The 25,227-nt window shown below is 35.9% G+C and overlaps 1 protein-coding gene across 1 annotated transcript in view; it reads left to right on the top strand.

The window, feature by feature from the left end:
* LOC124632783 overlaps positions 1 to 25,227 on the top strand; it is a 62,318-nt gene that overhangs the window by 24,570 nt on the left and 12,521 nt on the right. The window contains exons 4-5 of the mRNA XM_047167744.1: positions 20,808 to 20,893; positions 21,673 to 21,780. Of these exons, the coding sequence (XP_047023700.1) occupies positions 20,808 to 20,893; positions 21,673 to 21,780 (194 nt within the window). The remainder of the gene's footprint in view (positions 1 to 20,807; positions 20,894 to 21,672; positions 21,781 to 25,227) is intronic.

Here is a 25,227-nt window from a genome sequence, read left to right as displayed (position 1 = left end):
TATATTTTTATTCCAATTGTGCATTAAAATAATAATGCATAGTATATTTCATTGAATCGTAAACTACACCAAATGAACTCAATTAAAATGATGAAAATTAAACCGAGAAAGTCCAACTTTACTTTTACTTTGAACTAACTACGATCTAACTATCAAAGAAAACCTATTAAATAAGTGAAAAAACTTCGGACGAAAGTTTCTTTATCAACAAAAGGTTTTCAAAACCGTGATGCTTATTATATTGATGACAGTCAATTATTTTCACCAATTTATAACTACTTTGTAAGTTCAGATCTCAATTGTCTATCCCGAAAGATTCATTTAACTGTATATTATTGAAGTTTAATTGAACATTAATAATTTATTGAAACAAATGAATAAGTTTCGAATTAGTATTCATTTAAAATGTACCTGTCGAAATTGATCAAAACACTGCGTTTATGCAAATCAAAAGAAGTATGATATATTTTTATACGATAAAAAAGTAGGTAATTGTACACAGTTATTTTTTTTTTCAATAAAATCGCATGAACGTTAAGGGCAGGACGCAAAAATAATTATACCTCTAGATAATTACTTTTTATAAGTCGAGACTAAAATGAAATAAATAGCTGTGTAATAAGGACCTGCCTACTATACTATCATACATTAAATCTACTGAAATTAACCTACAAAACTATTTTATCAACCTATATTGTCTTTTGTGAATAGTGGCTAAATTAAATTATATGCAAACTTTAATAGGACTTAAGCGATTGAAAATGTACCTAACACAGGTGCTCGAATCAAAAAGTCATGCTTAACAAGCTAGCTTCTTACAGCCGTTACCTCAAGGCTAGCACTCCAACTATCAATTATCAGGGCCGACCAATAACCCCTCTAAAAATAACACTAACAAAGATAATTAACTAGATATCATATTCGCGTGTTACGTTACAAAAACAATTAGTAATTACTTCGATATCAGAATGTTATTTTGGCTATCTTTCTATTACGGCTGAAGGAAAACTGATACTCTTGGCATAAAAATAAACGAACCATACATTGGGTTCTTATTATTTTTTTATCATCGAACCTTACACGTTATGTGATAGACATTAGGGAAGGTTATTTTGGCACACATTATGTCTATATATATATCTACTTATATATACTAGCTTCGACGAAACTCACGTAGGATAAAAAAAACTCTTCTATAAATAAGATATCTAACTGTAAAAGTTTTTTTTTAATAAGATTTTTGTTGAGATTAGTGCGTTTGTAAAACAAACTCTCCAACTATATATTTACAAGTTTACATTGCGGAACAAACTACATTTATTTACCTACGCAAAAACAACTTAAATGAACATACAAACTACTTCTTACTGTTTACATTCATTTCGGTTTCAATTAATTCGAAGGCCTCTATAAACACAGTTTCTGATTCGTTTGTTGTGGACATCGTTCCAAATAGGGTATAAACTGCGTCTATAGCACGAACTAACCATAGTCTAGACGTTTTTTTATACCCTAAGACATTGATAAGGAATAGTGTATTTGTAATAAAGGATCAATTAACTAATTACCTAGTCTGTGGCCTGAGGTATTTCACAAGTTATTCAATAGTTTAGGCATTCCCTAAAGACCACGAAGTGAAATTAAATTGAGATTCCGAAGTATAATCACTTTAGTTTCGGTGATATTATAACGGGCAATATTTTCAGGTTCAACCAACAATGTTTTTTCAGGTATATAATGAATATTATAATGTAAAAAAAACTGCCCAAAATATTATATTACATCGGAGGCAAAATATTATATTACTCGGCACTAGAATACCATAGAAAATACTTCAAATAAGTAACATTAATAAAGAGGCGTGAACAGCTATCGAGAAAAAAAATCTTTTATCTAAAGACACTTCTAACGAATGATTGACAGCCGTCACAAAGAGCCTCTTAGACATTCAAATCCACTTTAAAACCCAATTTAGTCATTTAACAACCCAATAAACGTACCTTTCCAAAAAGAATCTTCTATTCGGCGCCATCACATACAAAATGAGGCTCCATCAATATCGATTCATGAATATTCAAATCACTGGAAGTGCCTAAAGATTCCTTTTGGCAATATTCGTCAGACCACCCACAAACTGCAAACTTTTAGTCAGCCGATAGTTTGTTTGGGCTCATAAATCAGTATGAAGATGAGTGGTAGCACGCACATTATAAAGATCAGGTATTTAGCTGTATCAGACCGACTGTAAACATTGATTGGAAACAAGATTTTCTATCAAAAAAATTGGCCAACTGTTTAGTAGTTAGTCTACAGTGTGAGCTTAAAACCCGAAGTATCATCGCTGGACGTAAAAGGAAACAATCTCTCTTTGGTATAAAAATGAGTGAAGGCGAAATTATTGAGCGACTCAATTATGAACGATTCCAGTCCCCTGGGTATATTAATTGTTGGGAATTATTCATTAACGCTCCGAGATTGGGACCGTGGGAATATTGAGAGCTATTCTCTTCCATGATTGTTCTTCTTTTAAGAGTTGTGTGACTGAAGATTACTTTATTAAATCATTTTTCTTTCACTTTCTTCTATAAATACATTAGTTTTAAAACTGTTTTTTATCACTAAGAACTATTTGTTGCACTAATTTCTTCACACTTATTTTCTGCTACTCGGGTCCCATCAATGTTAATCGAGACTAATGTAGCATTCTAATTGTTAAAGCATTTTATTTTCACAGTGGTTGTTCCACAAATCCTTTTCTTTATAATAAGAGTGTAGATAAGATACAATGTTCGAATCGCTGTACTACATTTAACAACACATTCCGTAGTTTTTCCAACACGGTAAAGATAATACAAATTACAGTGTAGCCCGTGTTGGGAATCACGCAGCTGAAACGTTAATTACTGGCTTCATTCAAGTAATTTATTTATCTAATTTGTTAGCTTTTCTTTAGCTTTACTTGTGAAGTATGTTACGTAAAGGAAAACCATGATTAATTATGTTTTACATAACGTTCCTTTTGTAAACAGATCGTATTACCGACCAATTCTTACATGCAAAAATATTTCAGTTTTAGATAGCCTATTCATCGAGGAAGGCATCTATCCTTATTTTAATATTACGACCACTCATCTAATTTGTCTTTAAATATTTTCAGACACGGCATTTCATTAGGTATAATCTGTATCGGTACTTTAACCGGCCTACCAAAATGTATAAGCACACAAACCCTGACCCAAAAAAAAAATACAAATAATCCAAAGAAAACTCAAAGGCACGTTAGAATCGTACTTGAGAAAAATCGCACGTTTTTATTAGAAAAGCAACCCTGCCTCCGCCATACATCAATACCAACCGACCATAATGTAAACATTGATACCAAGGTCGTTATTACTTAGAAATATCGCGATATTATTCATGCTACAATTCGGTGCTTTATACATTTATACATAAGTGCGGTACTGTTGCCGCTTATTGCTATTCGAACGAGCAATGTATGCTAACCGGATGATAAATGTCGTCATATTTCTTTGTGATACGAGGGTACCTGGGTGAGGAAGTGAGCTGTAGTTTTCGCCTGACATTCTGTGCGGAATTTCGAAGTCGACGTGACTTGGAACTTGGAATAAGTTGGTTGCGGATAGGGCTGCCATCTCGAATTTCGCCAAACCCGGACAAACATTTAAAAAACCCGGACAAACATTTAAAAAACCCGGACATTTGGTGTAAATCGCATTTTTCCCCCGAACCTAATTTGTAATCCCTTTACTATTAACATATACTTAAATTCAATGAGGTGCTTGCTTACATGAAAAGTGTCCGGGTTTTCCCCGGACACTTCTTGAAACCCCGCCCGGACGGCCCCCGGACGGCCTCCAAACGAGGACAAATCCGGGGAAACCCGGACGGATGGCAGCCCTAGTTGCGGATGAAATAATAAATGTGAGCTTTTATATTAGCGGAATTGTTTGTTGACGATATTTATAATAGTTAGGTGTAGATCTTCATAATTGAATATTATATTGTGACATGTTAACCATATTTTTTTCGTTTTGATTCCCACATTCAAGTGAAAAGAATTTACTTACTTTAAAATATTCCTTAGTAAAAACCAATTAAGATTGAGTATTAATGAGAATAGAAGATACATTGGCCACCCTTGAACTAATTACGTTTAAATCGATTACATTCGATTGCAAACCGCACTCGAAAGATAATCGGATACTCGACGATCGAAATAATATGCAGTAATAACATAAAATATAATATTTAATGGCAATACCACAATAAATTGTTATTTGTATAGCGTTAACGAGAACTAATTGGGCGCGTTAAACTAATTTACTTAACTAATTAAATACAATGCAAAACTATAATGATTTGTTTTGTGGCTGCGTTGTATTTTGTAAATAATATGCAATTAATTATTATTTACATTCATAAAACTCATTAGAGGACTAATAATTTTATTATCATCTTTAATTCAAGGACGAAAAACAAGATTTGAAGAGGCATCAGAATCAGGTCCAAACATCACCAACGAGATGCTGAGCGTAGGTTTTTTAAAATAACCAATAGAATTTCTAATCACAGACGTGATGTTTATATAACGCAATTCTATTGGTTGCTTAAAAATCTCCGCCTTGGTAGAGAGACCTGGAAACCACAACAGCATCTGGCATTTCTGCTTTCTATAACGTTGTGTAATAAAAATATGATCATATAATTTGGTAGTAAACAACGACATTGCTGAGTTACTTTCCACATCAAAACCGATTAATCAATAAACTGTGTTTAGCTTTATTTCTCAAAACTAAACAATTGCTACATAAATTTTAGCTAGGCTAACACTTTCTTTATAATAAAACGATACATCAACGATATTACGATATAAATGATGGATCGTTTCACTTTTACTCGTGTCATCAAAATGTTTATTGTTTGCCTAAAGGGTTGGTTGTCTAGGTGAAAATTGTTACTTTGTTGTCTTTTGTATACATTACGAAAAATGCTTCGCGCAAATGGTAAAATAGCCTATAGTTCGATAAATGAGAAATCTAACATTGAAACAATTTTTGTTCCTAAGAATAGCGCGTCTAAGCTAATGAGCAATACTTTTCAGCTTATTTTTATTTACCCTGAGGGATATTTTTCTTTCATTATAAACGTTTTCCTGCGGTTTGTCCCGTAGGAACTACTGTCCGTACCCGGATAAACCTAGCCTATTTACTCGGGAAAAGTGTAGCTTTCCAACAGCAAAAGAATTTTTCAAATCGCTTCAGTAGTTTTGGAGCCTTTAGGATACAAACCAACAAAAAATGTTTCCTCGTTATAATAAGGAAAATAATAAGTTAGATTATACCAATTGCTGATAAAAAAGTGAAGGAAAACATCTTGAGGGAACCTGGACTATAAAGTCTGAAATCACCAACCCGCATTGAGCAAGCGTAGTGATTAACTCAAGTGATAAGCTCAATCCTTCTCCGTGTGAGAGGAGGCCGCAGCCCAGCAGTGGGACGATAAAAAGGCTGTAACTGTAACAGTAACTGTATACCAATTATGCTGTGCTAACAGAGAATAAACCTACCAAGTAAATACAGACTGTACAAGTAATGTAGTCAGACAAGATCTTGTCACTGCAGAACTTTGCGAACGTCTTATAGAGGAACTGCAGCATATTTGGAATACTGCAGGTAACTTGGAATACTTCGATATCTAAATATATATAAACGCCATCTGAATTTTTATGCCGTAAACATAACGTCAAACGATACACAAAGCCATACAGCATTAAAAACAGGACGCTATCTTGACATTTCGGCTACCAGCCCCCAGCGAACGAGAAGCCTGATTTGAAAACTTTTTCGGTAAGAATGCAATCAGTGGTAATCATTTGCTGTAATACTCTAAATCTTTATTGTAATTATTTTAATTGCGGAGTGACCTTGTTAGTTTAAGATATTACTATGATTTTGTGAATATTTCTAGAATTAAAAATTTGACATGCAACTTTAAGTTAAGTTGGCGTGTTGTTAATTTGGAATACCGTGTTTTTTTTGCTTTTCAGTTTTTTGGGAGTCGGTTTTATTTTTTTGTAAAAGTTTCTTTTTTTGTAAAGAGCCAATGACTATAAAACATTTAGAATTCTATTAGTTTCTAAGAAAAAGTGTTAGCAATTTTCAAAGAAAAAAAAAATGAATATAATTTGGAATACTATATTCCAAATTATCTGCACCCTAAGTCAAATCACGTTTTTGGAGTATTTTTAGTTTGATAGGCATTTTGATAATATATCTGGTATTTTTTATATTTGATTGTTCTCATTATTAAAGTTTAATATTTTGACAATAATTTAATGTATTTTTTATTGAGCTATCCCGTTTCTCCTTCAATTTATTTTCAAAAAACAAACTGGTATTCCAAATATGCTTCACTTCTTCTACAAAAGAAAACGAAGTTGTACCACCAAAGTTGTTATAGTTTCTAACAAGAAAGAATCACTCTCAATTAGATAACAAGAGGAAAGATGAGTTGAAAGTTATCCTTTCTGAATCAGAAATCCTTCCCATCACTTATAGATACACTTACTAGTAATATATACTAATAAAACAAAAGGGAAACATCTTTTTGTTTGTTTTATACAATAGAAGCTCCGAAACTACTGAACGGTTTTACAGTAACCAAATATTTACAGATTCTTCATCTTTTTTTCTCTTTATCTATAAATTAGCTCTCCATCAAATAATAGCTCGTTTATTCACATTAATATAAAGTACAAACGCTCCCTATGTTCAAAGCAACAGGTAAATGTATGAGCACTCTGTATGTCCCATTGACTATTCAATTCATTCGGCGTTACCTATTAGGTTGGCAGACAAAGTCATCCTGGAGTATATTTTACGTTTTTGCAGAGAGGAATTCAAAAGGAGGAAGGCAAAAAATTAAGGCACGAAAAATGATAAGCTTCTAATTTATAATGTTACAGTGAAGCCGCCAACATTTTGTCTTTTGCAAGAAGACCCTAACTTTCTCAAAAACTATTTTTGAGTCCAGTTGTTGAGTAAAACTATAGAAAAATCTTAAATAGCCAACATTTCATTCTCCACATTTACATTTTTATATTAAAAAGAAAACCAACGCGTACCGTTCTAAACTCGCTCACAACAGGTGCTTGAAATTTATTTCTCATAACCTCACTTTAAAACATGGATGCACGAAAATGCAATACAAACACGTAGGTGCCAGGTCAGGCGCGCTCACCTATCTAATATTACTGTAAAGAGAATTCTAAATGAATAGCACCACTCTCATTCTTGCTTACGTAACCAGAATGGCGACGCGGCCAAGATCAAATAAAACCTTATTTATTTAATACTGGAGGAGGTTGAATATCAAGAGTTGTGTGCTTGGGTGAATGTGTGTGTGTACGTGTTTAAAGGTGTGTCTGTGTGTTTGTTGTCTTTGCAATGTGAGCTTGCTAGGCTCCTGCGTATAATGTTGTTGAAATGTGAGAGAATCTTATCAAAATGTTAATGTTGAACAGCTGTCAGAACAATCATATTTGGTTACTTTTCGTAACTGGTGTTATTGTATGAAAGTTTTGAATAAAGTTTGGTTTACATTCTCATTCCATTCTTGTGCGACTTATCATACCTAAAGTCATCCAAGATAAAATATTAGTGGCATTACTGACTTATAAATCTTTCTACGATATTTATTTTAGCGTAATGTACTTATATCCTCTTTGAGACTAAAAATCCGAAGAAAAATATCGATTAGTTTACAGTTTTACTCGTACTTTTTTTACAGTCCGATTTATTGGTACCACGGAAGTAGGTAAAATCTTCTTCACGCAACCAGTACAACTCCGCCTTTGCAATCAAACTGATATCCTGAAACAGCGCGTCAAACCGAACGAGGTCAAAAGCTCAATTCAGCCAGAAAATTCGATTATTGAGAATCGCATTAGAATTCACAGTGGTCCAACACTATAAATTCAAATGCGATTAAGTGTAGTCCTGCGTAATTATCGATGCGTTTCTGCTGTTCTGCATACACGAACGCGTCACTATACAGGCTGTTAGACTACACGCACACTGACGACTAAACAGTCGGCCAACTGTTCACCCGATGGTCGAAAAAAAAGCTTTAAAGAAATTCGTGAATTTAATCAAAGTTTTAAGTCGGTCTCATCATCTCCCGAGCCTTTTCCCAATGTTGGGGTCAGCTTCAAAGTTATAAGTCGGTCTGATACCGGATAGATACTTGATCGTCGTTACACTTGTAACGTGTTTACTTCCAGTTATCTTCATCCTGATCTATGAGCCCAAGCCAAATATCGGTCGACTAAAAGTTTGTTGTGTGTGCATACTCTTAGGCATTACAGAAATTGGATGATTTTCACGTTTCGTGTTAGATAAATGATGTTGGAAATGTTGTTTGGCTACACGATGTTTGAAAGCTGGAGGTAAAATTACCATAGCCTCTGTCAGATAGTGCCTTTGACTGGTGTTGCAAGTAATCAGAAATTCAAAACTCTGTCAACCTATCACAGGGTTGTAGTGGTTTTACAGGGTAACAATGGAAGGATACGTTTTTGACAAAGGGATTCGATTCTTAATTAATTTAAAAACAAAATCAGACGAAAAATTTGCCTTGTCGGAAAATTAAGATTTACACTTTCTAAATTACAGTTTTATCTCAAAAACATACATTGTCAAAGATTAGTAGTAGTGTTGAAACAAAGAAATAACAACAAGCAAACGTGTTTTAAAACAAAAACAAACAACTAAAAACCGAAGCTACAAGCCTAAAAACATGTTACGAGAAATTTGAGAAAGCTAAATGATTAAATATCTAATATAATAAAGTATTAAAGTGAACGCGAGCGGGAGAGGCAAGGAACAGGTTGGCTGTAAATTTTAAAATTAGCCTTCAGCGAAACTGGTTTATGTGAAATTGATGTAAACATGGTTATATTAGAAAGCGTCTCGGTACCCGGTGGTGTTCATAATTCCCTTGATTACCAGGAAATTGCGGAGTTTCTGGAATGAGGACTTTGTTAAATTATTATACTAAGTAAAAGAAGGTCAGAACTTTGGTTTTGTATTTTTCGACATATTTTTTTAAGGCTTCGACTCTCAGTTCGGTGAGTGGGGTTAGACATTTCTGAAGATTTTTCCAGAAGACCAGGGACAAAAAATGTAAGTCCGACAAACTTAAAATTGAAAATATACCTATGACCTTTTTTTAAACAATATTTTCTCGTACATCTGCCATAGTCAAACGTAATTTAGAGTCGTTTAGAGTCCGTTACTTATCTACCTAACGTTGTTTCTTTAAGTTAGAGATATCATTGACCTTTAGCAGACAGCAAGTACCGTATAACATCTTATCGAGATTCATCCAAATGTAGTTGACATTTCAAACAATGAATGATTCATAGACTAATCCATCTAGAGCTTACGGAGACAGTACAAAACCACAACGGCAGTCTGTATATTTATATACTTTATTTGTATACTCTTTAAATATTTGGTAGTTTATTTCAGGCAGCATCCCTGTTGGTCCCAAGAGTATGCTTCTAGAAGACGTATGGTTCTAAACTACAGTGTTAGATTAAGTTAGATGCTTTCTTGTTATGTTAGAAAGATTGTGGGTAATATTCGTTCTTGTTTGGGCATTATTTTCCTAGTTGCTTTAGTAATGAACTAAATTTAGTAGCTTCTGTCTACCTTCTTTTTGCAAGATATACTTAAGTGATCACGTTTTAGGAGTCAATTTATCTTGCAGGTTTGATAAATTAAATGGTAAAGAACATCAAGATTCCCCCAATAACTATATTCATTAACACTAAACTTGAAGTAAGTAAATACATTGATATTAACGCCAGAGAAGTTATCAATAAAAAAACCCAATTTCTAAACATACTTACATATTAAACAGCAACTTTATTAAATCAACAATTTCTATGCGAATCATGTGGGCAGGATTTCACGGAGTCTCAGACTTAGGGTCTTATTACACAGGTTCACGAAGGTCAATAGCTGACGATTTGATACACAGTATAGACACCTCGTTTGCATTTTGTCGCACCCAAGAAGTTATATCAGAAGCACAATTTCTAAAATATATTTGAAAATTCTGCAACTGATACAGACTTTGCTTAATTTTGGCATATCAAAGCCAAAATAAGTTTTGACATCTTTAAATGGGTTACGTAACATTTAAGAAAAGTATAACATAAAAAATAGGAATTAAGTACCAGTACATTAAAGCGAATTCGTTAGTCCTCAAAAAGCTACATAAGCTAGTATTTCTTGGCGTTTTTTTCCATTTCAAAATTTCCAAGTTTTAATAAAAGTACGGTTTGTTCAAAGTAGACCTACTGCTATCAATCTGTTTACTATAATTTTACTTAACAAAGGCAATGGTTGAGAGGTTTAAGAATTTGCATAATCTCCACAACTAAGCTGAATATGTTTGTATTTGAACTTTGTTCCTCAAAACAGTTTAACTAAGATGTAGCCCAAGTCCTTTATATAACATTGGGATATTTAGACGGTCTTATTTAGAAGTGTCTCGGCTTGGAAGACTATTTTCTGCTTATCGTTCTTTTATTCGACATGATCGCTGATTTTGCCTTTATTTGTATTTTCAATAAAAAATCGAATTATTATATTTTTATTGGCATTGTAAACTAGCTGTATTAAAACCACGCCTCGGCAAACGTAGTGTAGGACGTCCTCAGGCACTGTCCCGGGGTGGAGTGATGACTTGCGCAAGACGGCTGGCAGGAACTGGATGCGAGAAGCCGAAAATCGATCTCAGTGGCCTGCATTTGGAGAGGCCTATGTCCAGCAGTGGACTGCGATAGGCTGATGATGATGTATTAAAACATATAAATAACCAGCTGTTACATAAAAATAGCCATCATACTCGACCAACAAAACAACTAACGCCAAAAAATATTTTCAAACAAACCATTGGGGTTGCCATTGCAAGCCTAACATCAAAAATAACCAAGCCCCTTACTATAATGACTCGCATTACTTCAAGTTACGTACATAAGCCTTAATACCCATTTACAGCAGACCATTCCGAAAAAGTCTTTGACCCTCCTTATACAGCACGTACTTATGTACCCGCAAATGAATTATACAAAAGAACCTTTTCAGTGAGAATTCCTTATTCATCCTGTCTTACATTACCGCCTAAGCTGCGCGTTGTAAGGATATTAGACGCTGCTAAAATGAGGTGTATCTGTACCCTAATTTGGGTTATCTTTCAAGTAAATTGTGATTTTAATTTTCATTTAGAAACACACGTCTCAGTTTAGGATAAACACACATTATTTGAAGGTTTATCGTGAGAAGATTGAAAGTTCATACTACCTCTATATTACTCAATGTAACTGACAGTACATAAATCCATTGTCATGAGTATAAAAATAGGAAAAAATACACAATAAACAGAATCGCGTATAAAAATTCACTCAGCTTCAACATATCATAAAAACTCATTTCAAAGGGATTTCGAGCCCCAAAATTGTGTCCATAAACCGAGAAGGATGCTAATCCCCCCATATCACACTATAAGGCGTAGTGAACATCCGCGAAAACAGTTCAGCAGCCGTAAATGGCCCTAGTCTACAATGTGGGGTCATTCGTCTCGGCTCGTAACTCCGTCCGTCTCTCGACACGTTCCCTAGGAAAACTTCACAGTTCTACAACGAAAGCCTTTTCACTACTTAAAATATTGCAAAAATATTTTTCGCAGTAATGTCGGAATTTCTCTATATTGTGCACTCAGCAAGTTCGGTCTGAATGAGCGAAATATATACCCGCACTTGTTTATTTGACGTTGATTTTAAAATTTCTTGGCTACGAACACTCTCAGTCACGTTCTAAAATGTACGTGGAAAATAATATGAAGAAATATGAATTACTTACGAGAGAAGCACCGCAAAAATATTCGTAAAATCTGAGAATATTCGATGCAAGCAAAAACCCAACAAACTTTTGCACTTTACGTGCATATTTAATTCATGCCACTGAACAAAAACAGACAACATTTCTATACTTTACAGAAGTAAATGATAGAATAGTACATTACCTGCATTTGCATTTTTTTATGAAAGCGATATCAGTGTCGTGCATAACTGTCAAAAATAAGGCTCTCAATTTCACAGACTGTGTTTACTTTTAAACTGTTAAAACTGCTTCCTTTACAGTCTTAAAATAGCTTAAGTAACGAACCTATACGAATAAATTAAATTCAGTGAACAGCAATGGAAATACAAATACAAAATAGAAAGTGCCCGACCTCACCTGCGGGAATGAAAGGTGAAGAATTCTCATTATCAAGCCTCGCTTGGAGAAATGCGAACAATTGTTGTAATGGAGAACGCGTGTCAAATACCTCTAGCGTTGTTTAAGAACCAAATGTGGGGTTAACGTGTTTTAAATAAGGATTGTTTACGTGTATATTATTTTTGGAAGGGTCTTTGAAATGAATTATATACTTTATCACATTAAAAGGTTCTGGAGAGGTATCTAGACGGTTTTAAATCACCCAATTTCAGAAAGTTCTTTTAAAGAATTGCGACAATAATGTGACGTTTTCGTAATGGATAAAACATTATCATTCTTCACACTGCTTAAAGTTGTGATCACTTTGACATTCAGATGCAAAAATGCCGTCAATCAACCTTTCGTTTGTGTTAACTGAAACCTATAGCAATAGTTAACTCTAACCACGTGCCCCAACCACAAGTAGGTTTCAACACCTATGCTCAAGGACTGTTAACAGGTCACTTCAAACGCCCTCGAAAGTATTACTTCTCATTGTGTACTCGTCTAGTTTACCCAACGTCGACCCTCGTTAATGTTTGTCACTTTTTAATTAGAAATCTAGAGGTGAGGAACAATAGGTGTTCGTAACTTCGACGGTTCATTGTTTAATCAAGATGTTTCTCTGAATAATATTGCCGTTCTCTTAGAAGTCTGAAGTTTGGGAGATAGGTATTTTTGGGACCTGAAGGTGAATTTTGGCTAGATTGATGTAGTAGCTAAGTTGGTTATTGTAACTGCGTTTTGAATTTATTTGAATGTTTGTGAAGAGGTCTTCTAATCTTAGTGTTTATGAAGTTTGTTTGGATTTGAGATTCGCTACTGTCTCGACAAAAGATATTTATTTTTGGAATAAAGTTTGCGACAAAAGTTGAAGATGACAGAACATTAACGATGACACTTTCTTTGTCTTTTATGATAACAATATTCATCAAATTCCTTAACTTTAAACCTAACGACCGTCCCAGTATGGATTAGGACCGCAGTCCACACTTTCAAGATAATATTTTACTGCTCAGTATACTTCAAGGATTCTATTTTTAAATTTATATTCCAAGACTTCGCTGGGTGTTACTTTGACTTCGTTTTAATTTTAATATCTTCAAGGAAAACTAACTTCCATAAAGTTTTTATGTCATAACTTTACGCTCGTTTTGCGCGACGGTGTAAGTGGATTATGTGAAATATTCCAGTTATAAAAGGCGGTGGGGGGCAGTTTAGTTTAACGTCTTGAGCCGACTGAACTTCTTCTACTTCTTCAGTTAAAAGAATACATATAATCTAGTCTTTAAAAAGTATGCACGTATTCGGTGACCTCATTATACCTACTATAGAATTACGAGTATGTTATAGACACGTTTATGTATAACGAATATGTTAACTTGTAATTTTGACGACCTCTGTGGCGCAAAGGTCACCAAGCCGGACTGCCGAATCTGAGGTCCCGGGTTCGATTCCCGGTTCGATCGACATTTGTGTGATGAGCATGCTTGTTGGTCGTGGTCTGGGTGTTACAATATGTATTTATAAATATGTATATATGTAGCTATATGTAGTTTATCAGTTGTGTTAGCACCCATAACACAAGTTAATTAATAACTTACCATGGGGCTAACCGACCGTGTGTGAAAGGGTGTCCCGACATTATTATTATTTATATTGCATTTATTTGTCTGTCAACATAATTATTTATATTTTTAAATATTAGATTACAAAAAAAATAAAAAAAACATTTAAAAATATAAAAAATAGATGGCCACCGGTATCGGGCACAGGGTCCAAGGTACCGGTGGTTAGGGTCCCAGAGACAGAAACCTCCTCACAATACGCGCCGTATCAAGGAGTACTGCCTTCTGAATCAATCCCTTGATCCAGCCGCCCAACGAGAGCCTCCTGAGGTGTTGGTCGAGGCTCTTGGCTATTAGACCATTGGCCGTAATGACAATCGGCACAATAACAGCCGTGTCGACATCCCACATGGCGACAACCTCGTGCGCTAAGTCAAGATATTTTATTTGTTTCTCTTTCTCAGCTTTCACTAGGTTCTCGTCATGCGGGACGGTGACATCGACTATCATCGCGCGGCGCACTGATCGATCTATCACCACTATATCAGGCTTATTGGCTGCAATAGTCCTGTCAGTGATGATAGATCGATCCCAGTACAACGTGATATGGTCCTTTTCGAGAACTGGGTCGGGCGCATACCTGTAGTACGGTACCTCAAGATCTACAAGTTTGTATTGCAGAGCAAGCTGCTGGTGGATGATCTTGGCCACTTGGTTATGCCTGTGCAAATATTCACCGTTAGCCAAACGAGAACAACCAGATATAATATGTCTGATAGACTCACCCGGATGGTGACATGCCCGACATATGTCAACCGTCCCGTCCTTCATAATATACCTCCGGTAGTTATTCGTCAGGATAACTTCGTCCATAATTGCACATACAAACCCTTCGGTTTCTCCAAATAGGTCACCGAAGCGTAGCCAAGCTACGGACGCATTGAAATCTACATCGGGGCCATGAAGAGCCCCGAAGAAGCGTCCGTGTAGCTGTTTGCTCTGCCATACCCCCTTGCGATCATGGGTAGTTAGTACCACAGGTCTGCGCCAGTTCTCATTTGCCAACGATAGCGGGGTGAGTCCTTTGTCCACTGCTACCATATCACGATGCATACCCACGTCGCTTTTGAGAAGATATTCTCTGAGACTGCACACCTCACGGTTGTGGAGCGTCTTTGCATTTAAAAAGCCTCGGCCTCCACATTTCCGTGGGATGTACAGTCTCATCACCGACGATCGTGGGTGATGCATTCGTTCTGCGGTCAGCAGTGTGCGGACTCTCCTATCCAGGGCATCCAATTCAGTTTGGGTCCATTTGAGTATGCCGAAGGAGTACATCAGGACTGGCATGACCCAACCATTATAGGCGCGAACCTTGTTGCCGCCTGATAAGGAACTTTTTAGAACCTTATTCAGACGGCCAAAGAAACGCTCCCGTAATGACTGTTTCATGACAGCCACATTGATGCCTAACCCCTCCGCCATACCCAAGTATTTATATGTATCGTTTGCGGAGAGTGATCTCAGGTTTATAGAATCTGAGAGTTGTACTCCCTCAGATTCCACAATTCCACCTCGCTTTACATGCATGACTGCACATTTGTCCACACCGAACTCCATCCTGATGCAACTACTAAAATTTTCAGTGATCTTCAGTAGCTTCATCAGCTGCAGTTCTGTGGTGGCAAATAGTTTCAGATCATCCATATAAAGCAAATGGGATATAACCTGACCCCCTCTCCGCAAAGGATAGCCCAGCCCCGAACCCTCTAGCAATGTGCTTAAAGGGTTCAAGGCCAGGCAAAACCAAAGTGGACTCAAACTGTCACCCTGGAATATTCCCCGCTCGATCTTAATAGGATCGCCGGTCCCTTCAATTTGTCAATTTGTTTATTTATATTTATTATTATTATTTAAAAATTATGTAATAATTTAGATAATATCGATAAGCAGATAATTATGCATTCCATGCTATTAGATTGTTAACCTAATTTATTATCTCCTAAGAATGGCTTAATAACATTAGTCATTATACAATGCAGCAGAATTTTACTAAACGTAACCAAATATACATAGAAATATATTTAGAAAGATTTTCCCGAAAAGACAACATAATTCCACACGAAATCAAATAACTTCCCTTCAATTTCTTTACAGAAAAGCATAAACCATATTCGGGAATAACAAATCGTGATTGACGCGTGATTGGCAGTCGATCGGTGGAAGCTGAACACAAAATAATAAAAATATAAGACGAGACGAACTATGTATCAATCCGAATGATTGAGTCCTTTACGAACATCGGAGGGGATTGGATGCCAAGATGGATTGTAAAAGATTGACGAATAAAACTCCCTTGGGAGACAATCGACTTTTTTTCTTAAAGGATATTAAATGTTGAAGTACAGAAATAGATAGCTTTGTGTAAGATGTTGAGTACTGTAGTCGATATTCTGAACAATAAAAGCATCTATTGTAGACGTTGTAGCGTTTAGTGATCACTATCCATCGATATTTCTTGAATCGGTTCTTGCTAATAGAAAACTTATGAATAGACGTAACATAGATTTATTTTATCAATGACTAGCTTCTGCCAGCGGTTTCACCCGCATCCCGTGGGAACTACTTCCCGTACCGGGATAAAAAGTAGCCTATAGCCTTCCTCGATAAATGGACTATCTAACACTGAAAGAAATATTCAAATCGTAGTTCCTGAGATTAGCGCGTTCAAACAAACAAACAAACAAACAAACTCTTCAGCTTTATAATATTAGTATAGATAGATTTTTTGATAAACATATTTATAAGTAGCTTCCACCATCGGTTTTATAGGTTTCCCGTGTGACACAGGAAATGAAATGGGCTATCAAACACTGAAGTGGTTTTACAAATTGGTTCAGTATTTCTTGAGATCAGCGCGTTCAAACGAACTCTCCAACTTTACAATATCATAGATGTAGCCTCTATCTATTAAAAACTTGCATATTTCCCTATCTTAAAATACTAAGTACTGAATATTTTTCAACTAGTTTCAAGACTTTCCCTGCCTCAGAAATAGACACTTATACCAATTGGTAACGACGTCGACTGAAAAAGTTTTTCTACTGAATCACGTCCTCGATTCGCGGATGAGGTACTCGTTATAGTCTCTTTATTTCTTTATGAAAAGAATTGTTCTTAGAAATATAGTTAAAAATAATAAATTTGTGAACAGCAGCTGTATTTTCAAGGCTTATTTATTGTAGATATTGAGAGTGCAGATACTTTAAGATATTGATTCGATTTATAATGCAAACAAAGATTTATAATGGAAACTTTCCTTTGTCTTAAGCCTCATTTAAAAACCATCTGACCATATTGTTTGCTATATTGGACTATTGTTAGACACCCTTCATAACATTTCTTATGTTTGTTGACATCTTTATAAAACGCAGTTAATTGAAATGTGCTGTTTTCCATTTCAATCTGGAACGGCCAATAATTTAATAAAATTATGCATTTTCTATTTCACAAAAGCCATTCACAGACGGCAGCGTTTTTATCGAACAATGCATCGTATCTTCATCGCCTTCCTTGACATGCTCCCATTATTCCTATTGAGTTATAGTGAACTAGAATTGGATTCCAATTCACAGTACCGGTTTTCAGGATTCTAGTAGTATCGAGCAAATACCCTTGGGTATAGCGATGTAATCGATTTTGGCCAGATTTGTTTGTTCACTTCAATCAATTACGTGACGATTGTAGGCAACGCGATTGCTTTGAACTCTAGGGGCTCTTCGAGGTTATAGACTATAAAGGCCTTACTACAAAAACTTTGAACCCAGTTTTACACTTGTCTAATAAAATTTTGGCTGCAAAATGAACCATATGTCAACGTCATAATTTGACATTTTTTTAGACAAGGCATAAACTGACGTTTAAAAGTTTTTGTGGTAAGGCGGTAAGTGTCTGTTTCTACAGTGGTTATTTGAATTTATTTTTTACGTTTTGTTGATCGGGGTGTTTAGGTAATCGTTTGAACAAAAAAAAATACAATATTCAATTCAGTACGTGGATAAAACTCATTCTCTTTCAATTGTTTTTACCCTTTTTGTCATTTACACAATTTGCTAAGTTAACCTTTGTTACTATCGAGCATCTAATGCCTTCTGTCGTATCTAGATTTTATATTATGTCTCATGAACATACTAAGTCACGTTCATATAAAACCTTGGCAAAGTTTCACTAGCCCAAGTTAGGTAACACGAAATACCGAGAGGTATAACTTAAGGTTATTAAAAAGATCAGCGGGCGGAGCTCCGGCGCGATCTCATGGTGGCCTGGAGGGAGCGACTATCGCAACCCAGTGCAGGGCACGCCACCATCGTGGCGGTAAGTCCCCTCTTTGAGGAGTGGCTCGGGAGGAGTCACGGCGCCCTCACGTACCGCATGACGCAGGTCCTCACCGGACACGGTTGTTTCGGGAGGTACCTGCACCGCATCGGTCGTGAGGAGGCGCCCGGGTGTCACCATTGTGCGGACAGCCCCGAGGACACGGTGGACCACACAGTCCAGGTGTGCCCCGCATGGGAGGGGCACCGCCGGGTCCTCGTCGAGGCTTTGGGCGGCGGCGACCTCTCGCGTCCGGCCCTGGTTCAGGCCATGGTCCGGGGCGAGAGGGAATGGGATGCCGTCGCCTCCTTCTGCGAAGCGGTCATGCTCGAGAAGGAGGAGGCGGAACGCCAGAGAGTCCGCACCTCTCATCCCGGCCGCCGCGCTGGACCAGGTAGACACCATGGGCGCCGGGTGTCGCGAGATGACTCCCGGCCACCGTAGGCGTGGGTCTGTGGGCGGTGAGTTCGGGTGGCTCATCGTCCCTCTGTCTTCCTAGACGACAGACCCGTGTCGACGGCGCGCGTTGTTCCACGCGCTCCTCAAAGAGACGTCAGCAACCCCAGCGGGGCCCAGCAGGGCCAAGGCCTGCCGGGGCTGCGGGTTGTTCGAAAGAGATACCGCGGCCCTGGTACATAAAAGGCCTATGACGGAACACGACGATTTTAGTCAGTAAGAGTCTGACACTCCCTCACCGCTGCTAACCCACAGCGGGAGGGGTCATTTGATGATTTTACGTCGATAAAAAAAAAAAAAAAAAAAAAGGTTATTAAAAAGATCCAGTAAATATATTTTTATGAAGTCTGGGCGCAAATTTTGAATCGGGTCCAAGGCACTTCCCGAGTCAGCGATGCATTCGCCAGCTGATAGCGCAAACAACTTTGATTATGCAAATTATCCTGCATGAAATGCACCAGATATTTCTGGCAAACTAACCAAGCAATATGTATCTGAAACATGGACTGCAATTTTATTGGAACTCAGCCGTAAAGGCTGAAAATATTGGCCCAATTGTATTTGCCTTGATGCAGTTCTGGTGAGGAAACAATTTAGTATTTGATCGCCATATAAAATCAACCAAGACTAGTAAATGTAAAACCATAACTTGAAAGCAGCTTTAACTATTAGATATAACTTATAGATAGTTGTAACGATTAGGTAGTCAACGGCCTCAATATCTGCCGTCTACTGTTTTCTGGGCTTCGATTGGTTATAATGTACCCACTGTGATTCTAGCAAATTCTATGTTTAGGACTACATATCATTGGAAAAGACATGTCCTAGAACAAACCATATTTTAGTATCTAAATGGAATGGCAAATCGAATGCCACAATAACCAAGTTACTTGGTTCCCTAGTTGGAACTAAATAACCGCGACGATCTATTTGCGCTGATCGTACCTCACAAGGTTGCCTAGACCTTCAGATTCAAGAACAAGATAGTTTGAAACTATTACCAGATAGGGGCATACATTTGAATAATTTTAGATATAGATATAATTTATAACGTCAAAACAGCCATGCCTTTTCACCCAGAAAAATACCATTTTCAATTCAATACATGTTTTTCCCGTGTATCCACGCTATTTTTACACAATGCACCTTCAGAAATATACTCATCTATTCATCTTTGGGATTTCGAAAAGAAAGGTTACCCTTTACCTTTACCCTCAAGGGGTAGTCATGCATCAATTCGTTTGTCCCTTCACCAGGTGGGTCGGAATATATTTCTTCATCCATCATGTTTAGGACTGCCATCTGTCTATGTACCTATATGGGCTATTGGGACCTTAGATGGCCCATTTTTGAGTGTGAGAATTATTTGGGTAAAAGGTATATAGCTGCAAAAGGGTTTTTATGTGCGAATGTCTTGCTGTGAAAAGGTATGATGAAAAAAATATATTAATATTTTTATGGGTTTCGTCTTTGTCATACTGTATCGTTTTTAAAATGATTAGTCATAATAAATTGTTGAATGAAAACTTTTGAAATAATAATAACTATGTACATAACGCCCGTAACATATAGAATAACATTTTTTTATTTATTTGTGGAAGCTAAATAAATAACATAGGACGATATAAAAGTATATTAATGAAAATCTCCATTTATGAAAGCAAAGTGATATAAACGGTAGCATCTGCCCAAAGTTAATGTTTTGGAAATATTCATAACGTCATAAATATTGTTTCAAACTCCGAAAATGTTTTTAACGTTTAGGACGTAAAACGCTTTGACAAAAAAGCTAAAAATACATGCGTGATTTATTTGTTAGCTGTTGATATACTAAGCCATGTGATGTACAGGATATTGAAAAAATACACTTTTGTGAATATTTTACTATTCTTTGATTCTGATTTACTATAGTTTTTGAGAAAATCGATTAAACAATACTATGACGGGATACTACCACGGGATTTACCGACCGTGTGCGAAGTGTCCCGATATTATTATCATACTTCACACTATTTATCACATTTATTGCCTTATTAAACTGGAATTCTGTTTGTTTCAGGTGTACAGATAGCATATTTTGCAATTATAGGAACACAGATGTTCATGATAGTCCTCAGCATATTCCTTTTCTATGGAATTTATAAAGTGAGTATACCTAATACCTACTTAGTCCTACATATTATTATTATAAGTTTCGTGGTCGTCAAAATTCAAAGGGTCATAATATCTCCAATGTATAAAGATGCTAATTTCATATGACCCTCAATTTACATAACCGTGAATCTCTAAGTTTTGTTACCCTTGCCAACAATAAATTGTGTAAATAAAAGCCCTTGATATACATTTGGACCCGAAACAATCCGGGGTTCCTTAACAAAATAAGTGTAATCAAAACCATTTCTATTTCGACCTTAGTGACATTCTATTACATTATTTTATGCGTCCCTAAAATAGCAGTTTGAAGACGCTAGCTCTCGTAAAACGGGAAATAAATGTATTTTTGTACCAAGCAATATTGCTCCGTGGGTTTTTATAAGATTGTTGGCACGAATTTTAGAGGATAGCATTTTCTTATTGCTAATTTTAATGGGAAGGTCCTTTTATATAACTGACGATAGACATAAAAGCTAATTACATTTTCAGTTACTATTTTAAATAGTTCTAACTATAATAGTTAGATAGATCCTTATGCTTATATCTACATAGGTCGATCCAATCATTCATTGGTGGCTTTTTAAATATTCTTTTTTTATTAGAATTACTTTCCAATTCGAATTCTCATCCATAATTAAGAAAAAGAAGGATCGCAAACTATTACACATTTCTAAGCAGCATTATAGTAAACTATTAATAGAATTATTTCATGTAACCCTTCGTAGCGTACACGTGTGACATTATTTATTAATAAATCGGTATATTTGCAGGAAAACGTGGCATTTCTAGTGCCGTGGGTGGTCGGCTGCATGACTTTCATGGCGTTAGAAGCCATGGCCATGGTTTATTCCAATATTCTTAGAGATCATGTTAACAAGGTAAGCGTTTTATATTATACACGATAATATTATATATTATTTTACTGTTTGCAACCATTTTTATTATAAAAGTGCTAGCATAGCATAACATGAATTGGTGAATAAAAATAATTTTAAAACTTATCTTAGCCCATCATCTTTTTTGCATTTCTGCATTAGATTGAACCACAATTGTTTTTAGATGATTGATATATTGATAACAGACTGACCTCTTCTCAAGTAGGTACAGGGCAGATATAATGGCGATAATTCACCAAAATGTACGAATAAATATATTATAAATATTCACACGCAATATTACGGTTCGTTAGAGCAAGTAGACCAGTCCTGCGATTCTATAAAATTCGAACAACAACTCGCATTTCACTTCGATTCGAAATGTCATTTCATACTATAGGGGAGGTAGGGGAGGGATGGGCACTTTTTCACATTTATTGCATAAAAAATCAGATTTTACAGATAATCAACTTTTATTGCCATTTCTTATGTTTGGCTAGATAAAGAAACATTATTTTGTTTACACACTGCTGAAATCTCAGCTTAAGATGCGTAGTATACCTATTTATTTGAATCATGTTACCTCCAATGTTAATGTACCGAGAACATGTTGAATATCAACATGTTTTAGGGTTGTTAATTACTGGGGTTCATTCAAAGGTTATCTCATATCAAAGAGTATTCATATGAGTGTAAATGGACGGATTCTCACTGATATTTTATGGTAATTTTGATGAAAGAAAAACTGAAAGATGGTTTGATGTTTTCTATCAACAAGAATGGAAAATATAAATGTCTTTAAATTCAATTTATAAGCTTTCCACCACAGTCAATGAATACTTATGTGTAGGTATAATATCTTCTAGGAACTGCAAACCCACGCATGCTACACCATTTACAAACTCATATTGCACATCTCATATTAAGAACGAATTTCTGCGTGCATTTCCTTCCATAAAAGTTCTTGAGCAATAACACATTTGTGACGTCACGTAGCCCAGGCAATATAGCGCGAGCACTAAGCAATAATGATTTTATATCATGCTCGTATATTCTGCAAAGTGATATCTGTATTCAATACCACGCTTATGCGATTGAAATGCAAAATGCTCAATTGAACTAAATTCTGGATTACTGTGACCTTGTTTCTCTAAACTGGGAATCAAGATTAGCTAAATCATTTTGAACTTTGTTTTATGTAATAGAAAACTAGCTTCCAAACACGTCCATGGATTTACAATATCATATGTTTATAAGTTGTAACTCAAAGTATACCTACGTGTGCCAATAGCTCAGCTGCAGCATATTTCGTTCATCCGTCAAAGCGTGATTGAGGAACGGACATGCAAATATCTAACCATACAAACGTAACACGACATGTATTATACTCATTTAGTAGGATAGAGGCACCATTTCAGTAAGACTTTAGAGTATATACTAAACCTAAAAAGCACAATTTTGTTTAGTGATTTACAATACCTTTAAGTAAGTATCGTATTCAGAGAACATTTTAAATACGTACACTAATACTATTAATGCTGCCGGAATAACAATATGTCCCTAACATCATCATTGTCAATTTCGAGAATATTCCACGCACATTATGACGAATTCCGATCACTACGGCCTTCAATCCACATCCTAGCACACAGTAATACATTCAGTGCTGTAGGCAGCAATCAACGGCAGAATACATCGTAGGTACCTCGTTGTTCACAAACTAGCGAACAAAGGACCGGGAATGCAACAATTTGTACATCACAATCCTGCTATTGTCTCCACAAGGTTGAATTTGAGCACGTGTAGTTATAGAACGTTTTTCTATCTACTGAACATAGGTACTAACTTAGCAAACTTTGTAGGTACGTAGAATGTAAGCCAAGGAAAGATTTTTGAGCTCAGAGTTGATTAGTTGAATCTAATTTTAAGAAGCTAGTGCTTCGAGTCTTGAGTCAGCTCCTATTAAGGAATCCAAGATAGATAGATATATTCAATAAATCTTTATGTATGAGAATGTCACAATATTCTATGCAAGTAAATGTAAACTTGATAAGTTTGCAAATGGAAAGTAAAGACAAAAAAAACGTAGTAGTACAAACGTACTAGTAAACGTCATAAGCCAGAAAGTTTAACAACCAGTCTAACCAAACGATATTCTGTTGCCGAAGCTGCCGAGCCATGTAAAACACTAGCCATCAGCTGCATGCAATTCGTTTAAAAAGTGACCTGAAGACACTTAGGAAAGTGCTTGGGCAGATTGCAAACTTTCACTAAGAACTATCAATATTCTATCCAAAACCATCAAGGATCAAATACTAAGATAGATAAGCATGGTCACATGTGGCAAACTAGTTTAACGTATACCAACCTCACGAAGTCGAGAATAAAGTCGCCATTCCAATTAATCAATTCTACCGCATTACAAGAGCTAGTCCAATCCCGCTAAGTAAACGGTTGGTTCATGCAAATACATATAATTTGTCCTTTGTTTGTAGTACACTAAATAAGGTCCGTAGTTATTCGCTGGCAAGCTTCTTGTGGTAATGTTTGTTTGTACAAGGTGGTTTGATGTAAATGACATGTTGCGATTTTTTTTTATTGAGAAGTTTTTGACTTGCCGCCATTGTAAGCGACTTTTGGGGTTGTTTCACTAAAATAAGCAATTAAAGTCACACACTTTCTAGATGTCACAGACTTTCTGAAAAGCAGTGTTTTTTTTTTAATATTTGATATAATATTACTGAGCAGTTACTTTTACTTTTACTCTTTACAAAGATTTTACGCAATTACTACCAATGGAAAAGTATTTAGAAATGAAACCTACTTCCACAGTAAACATTCTTAATGTTTTACTAGTAAACCAACACTAATTAACATTCTGTTAAACTAAAACAGCCTGTATGTTTAGTTAGTGTTCAATTTATTCGTGTTTCTGTTGAACACATTTTACAATAGTTTCGACTAAAATATTGGTTTAATTAGACTTGACGTCATGAATGAAGCTGTACCAGGTTCTAGAATATAAGCCTTAATTAACATATTGTCTCCAAGAATACTGGCTTTCGTGAGAATTCTAAAACTTACTTTTAAGTACCTACCTAGTCTTTCTTAAACTCCAACTATTTTAGCATACCTACTTGATTTATTATATTTTGCGCCTATCAGATACGATACAGTAGTTATTTAAACCCTTTTTCAGGAAAATTTTAAAACATTCCGTTCTGCCTACATGACACACGAAACTTATGACACAACTCAATTTTCGCTCCGCAATTGCAAACATGTTTTGTAATAAAACACGTACAAAGCTGCGAATGTCCTTTGTTCAAAGCACCGGTCACCTGACAATAGATAACCAGTCCTTCCTTTTTACCTTTTAATCCTTTATTTTGACAGCGTCAGCCATTCACAAAGGTTTTATTCTGCCCATGCATTGGTATGGAAGGGAAT

This window comes from Helicoverpa zea, chromosome 8, assembly GCF_022581195.2.
Source record: "Helicoverpa zea isolate HzStark_Cry1AcR chromosome 8, ilHelZeax1.1, whole genome shotgun sequence".
NCBI lineage: Eukaryota > Metazoa > Arthropoda > Insecta > Lepidoptera > Noctuidae > Helicoverpa > Helicoverpa zea.
The sequence above is the reverse complement of the archived record's forward strand: the minus strand, read 5'-3'. Positions and strand labels throughout refer to the sequence as shown.